At 41.2% G+C, this 14,867-nt stretch overlaps 1 protein-coding gene across 50 annotated transcripts in view; it reads right to left on the bottom strand.

Annotated features, from left to right (window-relative positions):
• The window catches only part of LOC126297643 (myosin heavy chain, muscle), a 52,585-nt gene that overhangs the window by 17,209 nt on the left and 20,509 nt on the right, over window positions 1-14,867 (bottom strand). For 29 of the 50 annotated variants that reach the window (XM_049988679.1, XM_049988676.1, XM_049988715.1 and 26 more), the window contains exons 15-23: window positions 12,766-12,945; window positions 12,526-12,685; window positions 10,875-10,927; window positions 9,775-9,862; window positions 9,455-9,572; window positions 8,142-8,265; window positions 5,584-5,720; window positions 4,504-4,630; window positions 1,581-1,790 (exon numbers count right to left, since the gene is read on the bottom strand). In XM_049988679.1, the coding sequence (XP_049844636.1) occupies window positions 1,581-1,790; window positions 4,504-4,630; window positions 5,584-5,720; window positions 8,142-8,265; window positions 9,455-9,572; window positions 9,775-9,862; window positions 10,875-10,927; window positions 12,526-12,685; window positions 12,766-12,945 (1,197 nt within the window). Of the gene's footprint in view, window positions 1-1,580; window positions 1,791-4,503; window positions 4,631-5,583; window positions 5,721-7,412; window positions 7,531-8,141; window positions 8,266-8,769; window positions 8,888-9,454; window positions 9,573-9,774; window positions 9,863-10,874; window positions 10,928-12,525; window positions 12,686-12,765; window positions 12,946-14,867 lie in introns of all 50 variants that reach the window. The other 21 variants (XM_049988702.1, XM_049988706.1, XM_049988703.1 and 18 more) reach the window with 2 other exon arrangements.

The following is a 14,867-nucleotide window of genomic DNA, read 5'->3' as shown; positions in this document are numbered from 1 at the left end:
GCTGTTTATGTAGCTACAGACGTTTTTCACTAATGCATGCGTTGTCAGATCCATTGAAGAATAGGAATGAATGAGGCAAAGACTGTAGCTGTATGGCACTCTTATCCACCCTGTTGGCAAGCAATGGTAGTCGCTGCTGCCAACTAATTTAACAGCTGTTGTAAAGTCTACGGCTAAGAGCTGTCGCTGTCCACTTTACTTGTTATGCTCACCAGTTAACTGAAAGTCATTTCACGAGATTTAACATATAAAATTAATTTCTACAGTACTTTTAAATGTGAGTGCAGTTTGGAAAAATATATAGTTACTAAACTACAGTTTGACTACAACATATCGTGAGTGTCATATGTAATGCAAGTAATGTAAAGTGAATACTTTCTGGAACTGTGGGATTCGTAGCTTCGAGTCGAAACCGACTTCTCGTTGCCTTGTTCCGCACCTAAGATTGACATTTACAGAAGCGCTCTGATACGCCGTTGTTAGTAAGAGTTTCGTAGTGTCTTACTGAGAATTTGGTGCTGTTCGTATAACATGACGCTTCATTTACTCGACTGCCACTTAAGTGATTCGTGAATCTGTATTTATACATATATAATATGTATCCAGAAGTTAACGACAGCGCCTACTTCCCTACTGGACTTAAATCCCTTTTTATTTTTGTTGGAACAGAGACATTGCAGCTGCCTGATTGAACCTACCAGATAAGACACTCAATCGAATGAGTAATTAGAGTGCGTGTTCTGTTGCTGTTTCGAAATTATCCGAATTGATATCACTCTTGAGAACTGAGACTCGGTTTCTCCTCTGGTGTTTTAAGAAAAATCTAATGAGTTGTATGATGTGTATGTGAAACACCGGAAGATTTCTGGAATCAAGTGACCTGTCAGTTTCATAAAAATTCTCGAAAAATGCTTTCTTGCAGTAAATAAATGACTAAATGCGCTTCTTCCCTTCGGAGTGAGGAAAGTATCGCACCCCTTCATTTCCACTATTCTTAAAAATTGAGTTCAGTTTTAGTCGTTTCTCCACAGTGTCAGTCCTACCCGCTACTAATTTCGACTAGTGTGTGTGAATCTGAAGAAGACTCGGTTTCTCCTCTAGTGTTCTAAGAAAAATCTAATGAGCTGTATGATGTGTATGTGAAACACCGGAAGATTTCTGGAATCAAGTGACCTGTCAGTTTCACAAAAATTCTCGAAAAATGCTTTCTTACTGTAAATGAGTGACTAAATGCGCTTATTCCCTTCGGAGTGAAGAAAGCATCGCGCCCCTTCATTTCCACTATTCTTAAAAATTGAGTTGAGGTTTAATCGTTTCTGCACAATGTCGGTCCTACTAATTTCGACTAGTGTGTGTGAATCTGAAGAAGATCGCAAAGGAACAGTGACATTCGTTGCTGTTCGATGACTGCTGTCTTGTGAACGCCACGGCATAAGGCCTGATGGTGTGTATCCAGCGTGAAGATTCGGAGAAGAAAACAGATATTTGTTCCGAAAGCCTGTTCTGGAATTGGCCGGTGCAAGTGTAGCCGCCCTGTGTTCAGTGGGTCCCTGTGCCTACAAGAAAAGCGAAGTACTCACCCTGAGCTGAGACTCGAGGTCCGCCTTTTGGGCCTGCAGCTTGTTGGCACGCTCCTGGACTTCACCCAGAGAGCCCTTCTCTCCTTCCAGCTGGGCGAGTAGCGCCGTCTTCTCCTCCAGCAGCTTGGAGTTGAGGGCCTCAACTTCCTTGCGCGCCTTCTCTTCCCGCTCAAAGGCCTCCTGTGCCTTCTGTGCTTTCTCCTCGAGTTTCTGCAAACCACAGTCAGGGGTGTCAAGGGGATCCATGTCTGGGAGCGTCGGCTGGGGCAGTGTTCGGTTCGGGTGGCTGGCGAGGACTGAGGCCCGCTGGAGCGCGCCGCTCGCTGGTCGCCGGGGGGGCAGGCCTGCGTGGGCGCCGAGCTGGCACGCGCTCAAATAAAAATACATATTCCTGGAAGCCGTGGGCCGTGTGGGGAGCAACGAGGAATCGCGCTGGAGGGGAGGTTCATATTTAGCTGGCAACACCTAAAAATGTGGCTCGTGTGTGGGTTGCGGGATGGTCCAAGTGGCCCACGAGATATGTGCGGTGATATCCAGAAATAGGATGCCACGTTACCTTTTCGTTATCCTTCGCAAACACGGGAACATTCCGCCGTGTTTAACGGATTAGCGAGTGACTTGAACCTCACCTGCGAATAACTCGACAGGAATCGAGAGCTCCACTGGAAATGGGCCTCTCTGCGGAAAGCAATTTCACTTGCCCGCTTGGAATGGGAGATGGCGATCTGAGACACCGATTTCTCAATTGTAACATCTGCTCCCCGATAAAACATTTGATTCTCGGCGGAGTGTTCGCAGGAATGAACCTTTCCGAAAGATTGAAATTTGTGCCGGTCAGGGGTTCGAACTTGGAGCCTGTTGTGGTAGACAGATGCTTTTGATCTGTCCGTGAGTTTTAGATGGGTATCTTAGTTCTTACAGGGGGATCGACATTCCCAGTGCTGCACTCCAAAAACTTCACTTACGCCGATGCTTCTGGGCAGCATATTCACCTAAACGATAGAATGCGCAATAGTGGTAGTGAAACATATGACTCCGAGAAATACTAAATTTTTAATCACCCTCTCTTAGACCGTATCAAAAGTGGAGGACATGCTGAAAATCGGACGGTCTTTTTTTTTTCAGACGTTACATTTCGGAGGTAACTGTAGGCATTTTGTGGCAAAAGCAGAATAGGATGCATGGAAAAGTGAGAGTGAGGTGAATCTCACAGTCTTATAACAGTTCGAGATCCTAATGGAACCGTAACAGCGATCTGAGACACTGATTTCTCAATTATAACATATGCTCCCCGATAAAACATTTAATTCTCGGTGGAGTGTTTGCAGGAGTGAACCTTTCCGAAAGATTGAAATGTGTGCCGGTCAGGGGTTCGAACTTGGACTCTGTTGTAGTAGACAGATACTTTTGATCTGTTCGTGAGTTTTAGACGGCTTACAGGCTGATAGACATTCCTGGTCGAGTCGCAGTGCTGCATGTCCTCTCCAAAACCTTCACTTACGCCTATGTTTCTGGGCAGCATATTCACCTAAACGATAGAATGCGCAATAGTGGTAGTGAAACATATGAGTGCGAGAAATACTAAATTTTTTAATCACCCTCTCTTAGACTATATCAGAAGTGGAGGACATGCTGAAAATTGGACGGTCTTTTTTTCAGACGTTACATTTCGGAGGTAACTGTAGACATTTTGTGGCAAAAGCAGAATACGATGCATGGAAAAGTGAGAGCGAGGTGAATCTCACAGTCTTATAACAGTTCGAGACCCTAATGGAACCGTAATGGCAGAGGTTTAGTCATCGGTCGGAATGGGAAGTAGCAATAACTTGCAATGATACTTAAATTAAATTTTTTGGGGCCCACATCGTCCATTTTCTTCCTTTTCTACATCACCGGTTTGTACAGTTTCTTTGCGACGAGAAGTACTAAATTTTTTAATCACCCTCTCTTAGACTACATCAAAAGTGGAGGACATGCTGAAAATTGGACGGTCTTTCTTTCAGATGTTACATTTCGGAGGTAAAAGTAGACATTTTGTGGCAAAAGCAGAATACGATGCATGGAAAAGTGAGAGCAAGATGAATCTCACATTTTTATAACAGTTCGAGACCCTAGTGGAACCGTAATGGCAGAGTTTTAGTCATCGGTCGGAATGGGAAGTAGCAATAACTTGCAATGATACTTAAATTATATTTTTGGGGCCTACATCGTCCATTTTCTTCCTTTTCTACATCACCGGTTTGTACAGTTTCTTTGCGACGAGAAATACTAAATTTTTTAATCACCCTCTCTTAGACTATATCAAAAGTGGAGGACATGCTGAAAATTGGACGGTCTTTTTTTCAGACTTTACATTTCGGAGGTAACAGTAGACATTTTGTGGCAAAAGCAGAATACGATGCATGGAAAAGTGAGAGCGAGGTGAATCTCACAGTGTTATAACAGTTCGAGACCCTAATGGAACCGTAATGGCAGATTTTTAGTCATCGGTCGGAATGGGAAGTAGGAATAACTTGCAATGATACTTAAATTATATATTTGGGACCCACATCACCCATTTCCTTCATTTTCTATATCGCCGGTTTTCACAGTTTCTTTGCGACGGGAAAATTTCTCCCCGTGAATATACCACAGCTGTCGTGCTTCCAGAAATAGCATGTGAAGAATTACAAGAAAAGATGGAAAGTGCGTTTACTGGTTACGAGATCGAGAGAAAGCAATATGACAGAACTGAACTTTGATTCTGTTTTAGGCATCGTGCATTCCAATGGGTAATGGCTTGTAATGAAAGGACGGAGTGGAAAGCAACGTCAGCATCACATTCAGAGACGTTGCTCGAATCATAATTGGAAGAAGACAGAATTGAAGTTAAAATAAGTAGAGCTAGTCAGTGATACACGAAACAGGGATATGGAGGACGTACCTTAATCTCATCCTCTATGCGCGTGACGTTGAGCAGAGGCTTGACCTTCTGCCACAACTTCCACCATGGCCAGGTGCGGAGCTGCAGGTACTTGCGCAGGTTGCGCTGTACCACCTGGAGGGCCACTCTGCCAACACACACACACAAACCGCAATTTTGTAGTAGAAAATCACAAAATGCAACAACGGTTCACACAAAAAAAATGGTTCAAATGGCTCTGAGCACTATGGGACTTAACATCTGAGGTCATCAGTCCCCTAGACTTAGAACTACTTAAACCTAACTAACCTAAGGACATCACACACATCCATGCCCGAGGCAGGATTCGAACCTGCGACCGTAGCAGCAGCGCGGTTCCGGACTGAAGCGCCTAGAACCGCTCGCAACCGTTCACACAAATTAACCGTGTTAGAGCCTAGCCAATGTCGTACCAGTTAATAGTTGAGATACAGAGTAATATTTATTACGCAATATCTCAAGCCACGTTACTACTTCTCGGTGGTGGAACGGACTATAATCAATTGCTTCAAAGATATTTGACGGTTGGCTGTGCTACGAGTGACCGCACGTATAGAAACCTCTTACTAGGGAATAAACCATCGATTCTGTAGCGAAAACCAAAACTGTTAATGGCAGAAGTTTCTAATCGAACAGAAAAGCGAGTATGTAACATTGAAATAAAAATGCACTGGAATAAAGAGCATGAATAATTTATGTGTGAAGTGTTCTGAATGCTATGTAATTCAGTTTGCGGCCAATTAAATAGACACTTGTTACTGGCACTAGGTGAGTCTAAGAGTATTTACTAGTGTGAGATCATCTGACTGTTAAATGTATAATATATTTATTTTAAGTTTTGCAGAATTTTCAGAGGAGTAATTGAAACATATCATATCACAACCCAGTCTTTCCTAGCTGACAAGTATTTAACTAGCTTTTCCCCACAAATAATTTGGTAAAAAGTACATTCCAAGCTGTACTGAAAATAATAATTTAACTCTGAGGTATAACTGGGACACTAATAGCAACCTGCGGAAAAATAAACTATCAGGAGCACTCAAGTAGGTAGTGTTCGCTCACCTCTGTTCCTGGAGCTTCTTGTACTCCTTCCTTGCCAGGTAACCTCTGATCCAGGCCTGCATCCAACTGATGATCTTGCCAAGACGCTCGTCTCGCAACTCTTCCATCTGACCCAGGATTCCAGCTCTGAAGAACACCTATAAACAGTGGTTCGTTCTAACGACGGACTGTCGTCGGAAGGAATTGTCTCCTAATACCCCTTGTGGCGCAAATTTGTGCTTTACTTTGCTGCCCTGTTTCATGATCATGTTCGTTTTTATTTCATAGTACGGTGAAATAGTGATAGAACAATTCTTATCAAAACATGAAACGAGTTTTGTTCTCTGACCGGAAAAGTAGTGAAAGTTTTGCCCTGTTCTCCATGACTGTAATGTAAATCGTGTTACAAAGCCCTTCTTCCCTCTTTATTTGACCACTGCTTCTGAGGTGAGGATACGCAGTGAAATTTCGCCCTGAAAATCCGTTCCGTGTACACGGTCACAGCTGAAATATGCGTTTTCTCGTTTATTCGTTTCATGAGCTCTTTGTTAAATGCTACCAGAAAAATAATTTTGTACGTTGGCGAAGTCACGAAAATGGACGAGTGTGATTCGAACCGGGGTCTCTAAACTCACAGCTGCTCCGTAGATGAAATACCAGAAATCTGTAATAGCCTGTCAGATAAGAAGAGTGTTAGACTGTTTTCAATAACCTGTTCTCCATGACTGTAATATAAATCGTGTTATAAAGCCCTTCTTTCCTCTCTATTCGACCACTGCTTCTGAGGTGAGGATACGCAGTGAAATTGCGCCCTGAAAATCCTTTCCGTTTACACGGTTACAGCTGAAATATGCGTTTTCTCGTTTATTTGTTTCATGAGCTCTTTGTTAAATGCTACCAGAAAAATAATTTTGTACTTTGGCGAAGTCACGAAAATGGACGAGTGTGATATGAACCGGGGTCTCCAAACTCACAGCTGCTCCGTAGATAAAATACCAGAAATTTGGAATAGCCTGTCAGATATGAAGAGTATTAGACTGTTTTCAATAATATGTTCGTCTTTAGATCTGTCCTAGGTATGTATACCGCAGAATTAGTCTCTGCTACTTGTAATAAGGTTGATACACTTCAAATCATATGTCTTTACTTAAAGCTCATTTGATGTATTTGATATCTAAAGTGGAATTTCTACGCCTCCAAAAGCTATAACGAAGAGATTAGCAGCACCTATGTACTGAAAAACTGCATTAATTATCATGCAGAAACACCATGCACAAACGAAAACTATGTGCCTAAAACAGATTCTGGGGAATAATAATAAGCTGTTAAAACAAATTATGGAAAGCGCGTTAATGAAAATTATGAAGCCAATACCTCAATTTACCTCAACTGATTGAATAGAAAGTGGTGAATGGATTTCATTGCAAATACGATATGAATATCATCTGCATAGCAAAGTGGAACTGCTATACCCGAACTACCGAAATATTTTGTTAAGAGAAGCTTCGTTAGCAAGTCGTCTTACTCCATAGGTATAATTCAACAGTTGTAACCAGCCGTCAATTAGTTGAGAGGAAGATACTTATTACCTCAAATCATGAAATTTAATGTAAGTTAACAGGCACTTATTAGGTAACAGAACAGACATACAGAAAAAAGCAAATACAGTTCCTGTTATACGACAACGGCTTGAAAGCTTTTAATATTGTCTAACTTAGGCCGGTTACAAGATATAGAAGGCATTCAGCCATTTACTTCACAGTGTACTATTAGGAGCAAAGTTTGCTCATTTCAGTTAAGCTGTATTTCGTTGGACAGAACTGTGAGAGGCTGATGTCTGCCATCCATACCTTTGTTTTACCCATTCGATACTGCTCAGCGTCCATATTCACGTGGTCCAGGATGACTTGCGTCGCCTTCTCGGCTGCCATTGGCTCTTTGACAAGATGTGCGCAGAGGATTTTGTATCTGGAGATGCAACACGGTGGATATAGCATGTGCCCAAGTCGTGGTTGGGTTTCACCGTGTGTATAGGATGAGCAGGTTCCTCAGCTTGTCACGGACCAAGACCAACAAATTTGTCGAAGAGGATGATTTATCACAACAGAGGCAATTTCCCTCTTCAGTATCTAAGGTCTGTGATCCAATTTGCTTCCCAGCACTGAGTCCCGTGACAAAAACTGGGAACCAGCCTCTTTAGGGTAAGGATAAGGCAACATCTACTTTATTTACACATCTAAAAAACTGCAAGTTTCTTCTTTCAGTAACAAAACACACACACATAAATTGACCCACTGTCACTGGTGGGTTTGTTTTAGGAACGAAGGGATGCAGTCCAGATATTAGAACATTTATACAATTGCAACTAGATAAAAAGTAACACATAAAATAGGGTTTTATGTTTTCACTGGTGGCCCAATGTCTTCATAGGCTTCAGTGATTCGGCACACAGATCACACATCACAGAGAATCGGAGAAGATATTTGCTTCAGAATTTGCTACAAGTACTTAGTTTGATGTCCTCGTGAAAGTAATATGTTAGCAAGCTCATATCTTCCCCGATTTTTAAGGTTACATGCCTTGGTGTGACCCAAACGGTAAGACTCGGTGTCAAGGTTCACAGCATCCAGAATTGTCTGGGCCATCTTCTTTGGGTCGTCTCCTTTAAGAGCATCCACGGCTTGGGGAGCTAGAATCTTGTATCTAGCGTGTTCCAGAGTAAAAAAATACACAAAAGTTACATTTTGTCCCAGAACTGTGTAAAATTTGGGGATAATGTAATAAACTACGTCTCCAGTGTCTCGTTTGCTGCAGGTCATATGAGGGCTCTGGGGAAACAGCAAAAAGGGAAGAAACAAGCTATGTTGTTACCAATAACATCGAAGCCGTAGTTGGCGGTTTTCGATGTTACGCTTAAGAGGAGTTAAAAATGATTCCTGAGTTTCAGTCAGGTTATCATTTCAAACAGAAAACAGGTTTTGTATATTATTGATAGATGAAGTCCGGGTACTAGAGGCAAGGCAGGTAAAAAAGAAAATCCATGGTCCAATCGGTTTTTGTGTTGCAAAGTAGGGAGCTTTTGACGTCACCAGGAAAAAATCAAAATTCCTTTCATCGGTGACGTTTGAAAAAATTGAAAGTAAATGCACCGGGACCACCTGGTTTTGTCCCTTGTGTGGTTCCGTGATGTTTTAAAATAATCCTTGCCTTGGTGTGTCCAATACGGTAACTGTCGGGGTCAAGACCGACTGATTCCAAACACTTAGCAGCAGCGTTCTTGGGTTCCTTCTCAGCCTGCATGATGGCAGGGGCAAGAATCATATAGCTTGGGGAAAAAATATACACATTATCACAGACAACCCAGTTACCGTTTCATTCTAACACATAACTTACACTCTAACGTCAATTTATTAAACTTCATGTACTTCAGTTCATTATTATTGTTATAAATACAAATGAAAGTTTTTAAAAAAAATCTGTGTTGAAAAATCCAGGTACATTATCTTCTTTTACACGAAGCTGTAGAATCATACTTGTAAGAAAAGACACCTTAAATAAGCATAATGCATGTGCTAAAGCAGCTAGTATATTACATAGGTTGCTAGATTTTTTACTTATAGTTGCTAATTTTGCGTAGACATCGTTTAATGGAGTTCTGCTGTAGTAATGAATATAGTTCGTAATGAATAATTAATATAGTTCGTAAAATCACTGTAAATATATAGAATATGAAAGTTCCATTCAAAAATACTAACACTTAGACAGGAACAAGACGAAAATTTTCAATGATTTAGTTTAAAAGTTTATCAGATTAAAAAAGTTGAATGCTTTTGAACTTGACTGTGAATGTTTTTTTATGTGTTTATACTAGGTTCTCCTTCTAAGAACTTACCGGAGCTTGAAGTCTGGATACACCATCCTGTTGGGGAATCCCTTTCGGCAAATACGGATACCCTCAAGTACACCGTTACAGGTGAGCTGGTGCATTACCAGGTGAGAGTCAATCAGACCTGCGAACACAAAGAGAACAGTGGTCCGTGCGTAACAGTCAAGCGTTCACAACTTAAGTGTCTCGTTTGTAGCCAGGAAACATCCTTTTACAAAATTGCTTTGTTATTAACTGGATCAGTTGTATTTTTCATTGCATGTTTCCGTGAATGATTAATGTTTTCGTTTGTGTAGAGATACTGCTTCGAAGCTGTGTGTACTGACCTGGCTGCTTCAACTCGTTGGGGATGATACAACGCACAAAGTGAGGCTGTGTGCTCCTTAGGGTGGTCATCAAGTTGTTCAGTTGCTCCTGTGGAACCATAATAATCTCTTAAAATGCCATTCTACTTTTAACACTCTTTCTGAACATGACAACTTTACAAACTCTCCTACACCCCTCAACAAGATTTTAATTCCAAAGAAGAGTGGTATGAAAAGGAAATTTTTCAGGGCTGTAGAAAATATTTCGTACTTTTAATGTTTAGTTCTGCTACAGTGGAAAATAACTGCCAAATCCTTCTTATTCAGTAATTTAGGAGATGTTACAGAAAAAAATTTCTTCCATTCGAAGGTAGCTAGTATGTTACAACTGTGGGAAACGTTTCTATACCACTGTCACCCAAATAAAGTATAATAGGTTCATATTCTGTTAGTATTTTCAGACACCCAGTTATCAAATAATTAGATCAGTTAGTAAATTTCTTATCAGACACTACAATAGCCACTGCTAGTGTTGGTGGCAACAATAAAATCCAATTCTGCCAAGGAACTTTTACGTAAAGAGTAAGGTAATCTTTCTACAGTTGTTACCCGTCCCTTCTGGTAATAGATGTTCTTAAGTTCGTAAACACCCCATATGCACAAAAATTATCAATACCGGTGATTAATGAGTAAAATAAGAAATGCACAGATCCTTAGAATTTAGAGTTAGCGAGACTGTTGAGAGATTAGCGTTAGTGGAGGAGCGAGGCAGAGAAGCAGTTAGAGGTCACCGTGTTTGGTGCTCGCCGGTGGTGGTTTCATGCTGTCGCCAGTCTTTGTCCTGGAAGACGGCGCGCTACAAACTACGTAACACAACACACGGCCGTCAGGGTGGGAGTCTGCCGATGATGCGGCGCTGCCCGTTCGCAACGTCTCGGGCTAACGCCGTATCTGAATAGCAACTTCCCAAGCTACGGCCACACGTAAAGTAAAAATCGTTACTGAACACTTCATTGTCTTAAAAAGGGCTGTGGGTGAAATCACAATATCCAGACAACTCCCATAAGCGTCGCCTGTTGGGCGACAGCTTACAGGAGCTGCAGAGTGGGGGATTGACGCACCTTGTAGGACGAAGACACGGTGGCGAAACCACCACCCTTCTTTCCACGTCCACCTATTGAACAATAAAGCGATAGTTGCGAGTTTTAGTACAGGCGCGAGAAAATAAACAGAACAATTTGCATACATTATACATAGAAATGCACTTAAACACTGATGTAAAAAGCTGTGAGTATGTATATACATATAACCGACCTGTAAGACACAACGCAAAACTGTTACAAGGAGAAGGAAGTCTATCGAGAGCAGCATTAGAGCAAGTGGCCCTTTAGAGAGACAGAACAAATAAATGCTGTAGCTTACGATCTGCAAAAATAAAATAACAACAGTGTGTTAAGCGGCAGGCAAGTAGCCGCGCTGTAAGAGATGCGAGATGAGGGTGTGGAAGTACAGTCTACAAGAGGTGTAAGTTGTGTGACGGTCACGTCTTGGTTTTACCCTGTGTTTCATGGAGACGGACTGGAATGAAGAACCCAGGTGCCGCTTCGTGCCAGCAGCTGCAAACATATGTAACACTGCAGGATTTGACAACTTACTTTTTGTCTTGAGAAAAATAAAGAGAGCGTGCACTTTTGTAGATCATTCTCTGCAAATATTCTTAGAGAGACTTCTCCTAAACATAGAGCAATTAAATGAGAACTGCGAGCTCACAATTTGTCAGTGAAATTGCTTGTTTATAAATATTTTGTGTAGTAAAATGTAGTTTGTTGTTCTAGAGCTATAGCTCCTTAATGTGTGACGCATTTAAAATCGAAAAGGAGATCATATGTACATAGAAAATTTGATGCGTGTTATATATATATGTGTGTGTGTGTGTGTATGTGTGTGTGTGTGTGTGTGTGTGTGTTTTGCGTCATCCATTTATAGCTGAAATAAATAGTATACTGTCTACAGGAAATTTTCAGTTTCAGTTTTAGAATGTGTTTCGTCTTTGAGCTCCAAAGCAAAATACATGTATGAACGAATATCTTCAGTGCCAAAATTACTTGCCATCTGAGTTTTATTTTTAACGCGAAATAATGAAATGGAAGACGAGAAACCTTGTGCTCTTGTGACTTTCAACTGAAACTAAAAAACAAAACAAAAAGACCAGATATGTAAGGTACTGAGAGCAAGAAAGAACTCACGGATGGCCTTCCCATATCAATGTACGAGAGATCGTGACCCGTTTATTGCTCACGTGAGATGCTAGGCTTGGTTGATTTCATTATTCTTCAGGGACGGCTGCTTTCGCCACAGACGGAGAATTTGTGTTACTACTACAGTCAAGTAGAGGCAGCTCAGCGCAATAGAAAATGTCAATTACGATTGATAGTTAGGGAAGTTATAGTCCCATAGCCCCAAGGGAAACCCACAAAGCGCTTTGTTTTTTTATCTCATGACATCTCAGAAATTTTCCATTTAGTGCGCCAGTAGACTTTGATAAATGTGTAGTTGATCGACTCTAGATGCATTCGATGAAATCCAATTAAACTCAGTAAACGTTTACACGAGCACTTCGCTCCGATGATGACAGCCGTCTTCCTGGGGTGGTATCTAATGAAAATTTCTTCACTCCGACAGCCACACACACTTAAGAATATGAGAGGAATGAATTTCCTCGCTTTGAGATTATATTCCACAAGTAGTTGTAGGAAATACATGTTCTCTTACCCTTGCCACCACCAGCGGCTTCAGCACCGCCAGACTGTCCAGGATGGTCGGCGAAGATCTCTACCAGCAGCTTGTTGCCGGATTTCTTGAACTGGTCGACGACGGTGTCGTTCAGGGGGTCCTTGTTCTTCTCAAGCCACCCTGTGATGTTGTAGGACACCTGGGGAAGCAGAGGGCCGTCAGTGAGTGTTTGGCCGCGCACAGATTCGGGTGCTTGAGTCCGCTGACTGCGTGGCTTACCGTTCCGGCGTAGTGAGCAATGGCAAAGTGGGCAGCGGGCTGACCGGGTTTTGGCGGTTTCGGTTTCATGAAGTTGGGAGACTTGCCCAAGTGGTTGTTCATCAGCTTCTCCTCAAAGGTCTTGTCTGTCGCCTTGGGGAACATAGACTCTTCCTCCAGGATTGACAGGATACCCATAGGCTGTGAACACAGAGAGACTTGCTTTGGCATTGCCCTTCTCCTCACGAATCAGCGAAAGAAAGCTGCTCGAATGAATCGGCACAAAAGAGTGCGCAGTAATCTCTATTCCTCAGTCGAAAATTTGCATGTGCAAAGTAAGAAAACATTACGACCTTACAAGCAATTTTCTTTCGCTGATGAATACATTCACTTTGCAGAACTACAACCGCAGAAGAATTTTTAATGTTTTACTTAACTGATCACTTCATTTACTTCAAATAGGGAACATTTCTTCAGCATATAAACTATTAACTTTTTATTTCGCCAATAATGATCTTAATTCCACGTGAAGAAATGAACATTTACGATGGTTATATCTCAAGGAAAATATTCAGTAATACTGCAAATTCTATTAGCCGAAGAACTACTTGAGGCGCTTTATCATGCACTCAAGCAGGGTGCCTGTCATACTTAAAGATTAGTTACTTGCATTAAATAAAATGCGATACAAATACTAGCATCGTGAATGATAGCAATAGCGTTCTTAAATGTTCCCTTCGAAATAGAACTTTTGAGATATCCATAGAATGGCACACAGCGCAGCGTTAGCTTACTACCAACTGAAGCTTACCTCTGGACGATGGCAGGTGACTTTCCGAAGGTAACAGGGAGTGCTGAACTTTATTGAAACGCTTTCACAAAAAAATAAGTTTAAAGATTCATTTTTGAGACTCAGGGTCAGAACTGAGTGAAAGGGAAGAGCAATCAATTAATTGCTATGTACTGAAAATTCTGTGAACAGATTGCAAAATAAAAACAGGAAAAGATAAACAAACAGTCCAGAAGTTTCATTTACTTTTCTCATTATTTTCATTTATGTCTTTACTTTGTGCTTCAGCAATATTGGACAGGCAATCTGGGAGCAGCTCTTGCATGAGTTGCGGGCCCAGAAAAAGTCACATTTTGTTTATTTGCCATGATATTCAGCATGTTACATTAGTAGCCTACACTACGCATACCAAGATGCAAATACACACAGAAGGTCTACACAAGGACAGGATAGAGCATTCGATGTCCGCCAGCGATTCATTTTGTGTTAAATGCAATAACCAGCTCTTTGGTTGGTGACTTGTTACTTTCGTCACGGTCGTTTGCACCTGAAACTTTAGATGACATGATCGTGAGAAGTATATAAAATATGATTTTAATTGTAGTCAAATCATAAAAAGTGTGGAAACCGGTTCGAAGATTTTTTTATTCTAATGCAATTCGTTTAACGTTGAACGTTTAGACACTGCAGTCTATTCTGGCATGTGAGTAGTGTAGTTAGTGAAGAAACACTACGATTCCGCTTTGGTTCCCTTTCATCGAAATGCAGTTTGTTAGCACTACTCTGAGGTGCGGCATTGAGGAACCTGCGTTTCGACGTTATTACGATTCCGTCAAAGTGTAGCGTATGCATGTGTGAGATATAGTGCATTCAAATCTACTTCGGTAAGCAAAATTTTAACTGCAAAATTTATGGAATATATAACGACATTAGCGGTTCGTAAATTAACATCTTTCTTCTACGTAGCAACAGATAATATAGTTGCATCCTGTTTTGATATGGCTCCCAACAATGATAATAAAATATTTCTGTTAACCTGTGTTAACTATTTCTTTGTTTAATCGAAATATTTATTTTTTAATCACCTGGCTCTATAAAAATATCCACGCGTTTCAATTTTTCTTTATTCCGAAGCTTTTGATCTAAAGAAGGATACAATATTAAACGAATTAAAACCCGAAGGAGTACGATATATATTCCATATAAGAGCCTGTCAGTAAGTCCTACTCTGACGTTTGAAGCTCATAAATGATAGGACTACCTTTTCTATAAGGTCAATGGTCTCCTGGAGGTCCAGCCCGAAATCAATGAAGACCCAGGGAATTCCTTCTCT

This window comes from Schistocerca gregaria, chromosome X, assembly GCF_023897955.1.
Source record: "Schistocerca gregaria isolate iqSchGreg1 chromosome X, iqSchGreg1.2, whole genome shotgun sequence".
Classification (NCBI taxonomy): domain Eukaryota; kingdom Metazoa; phylum Arthropoda; class Insecta; order Orthoptera; family Acrididae; genus Schistocerca; species Schistocerca gregaria.
This window is presented reverse-complemented; position numbering and strand designations above follow the sequence as displayed.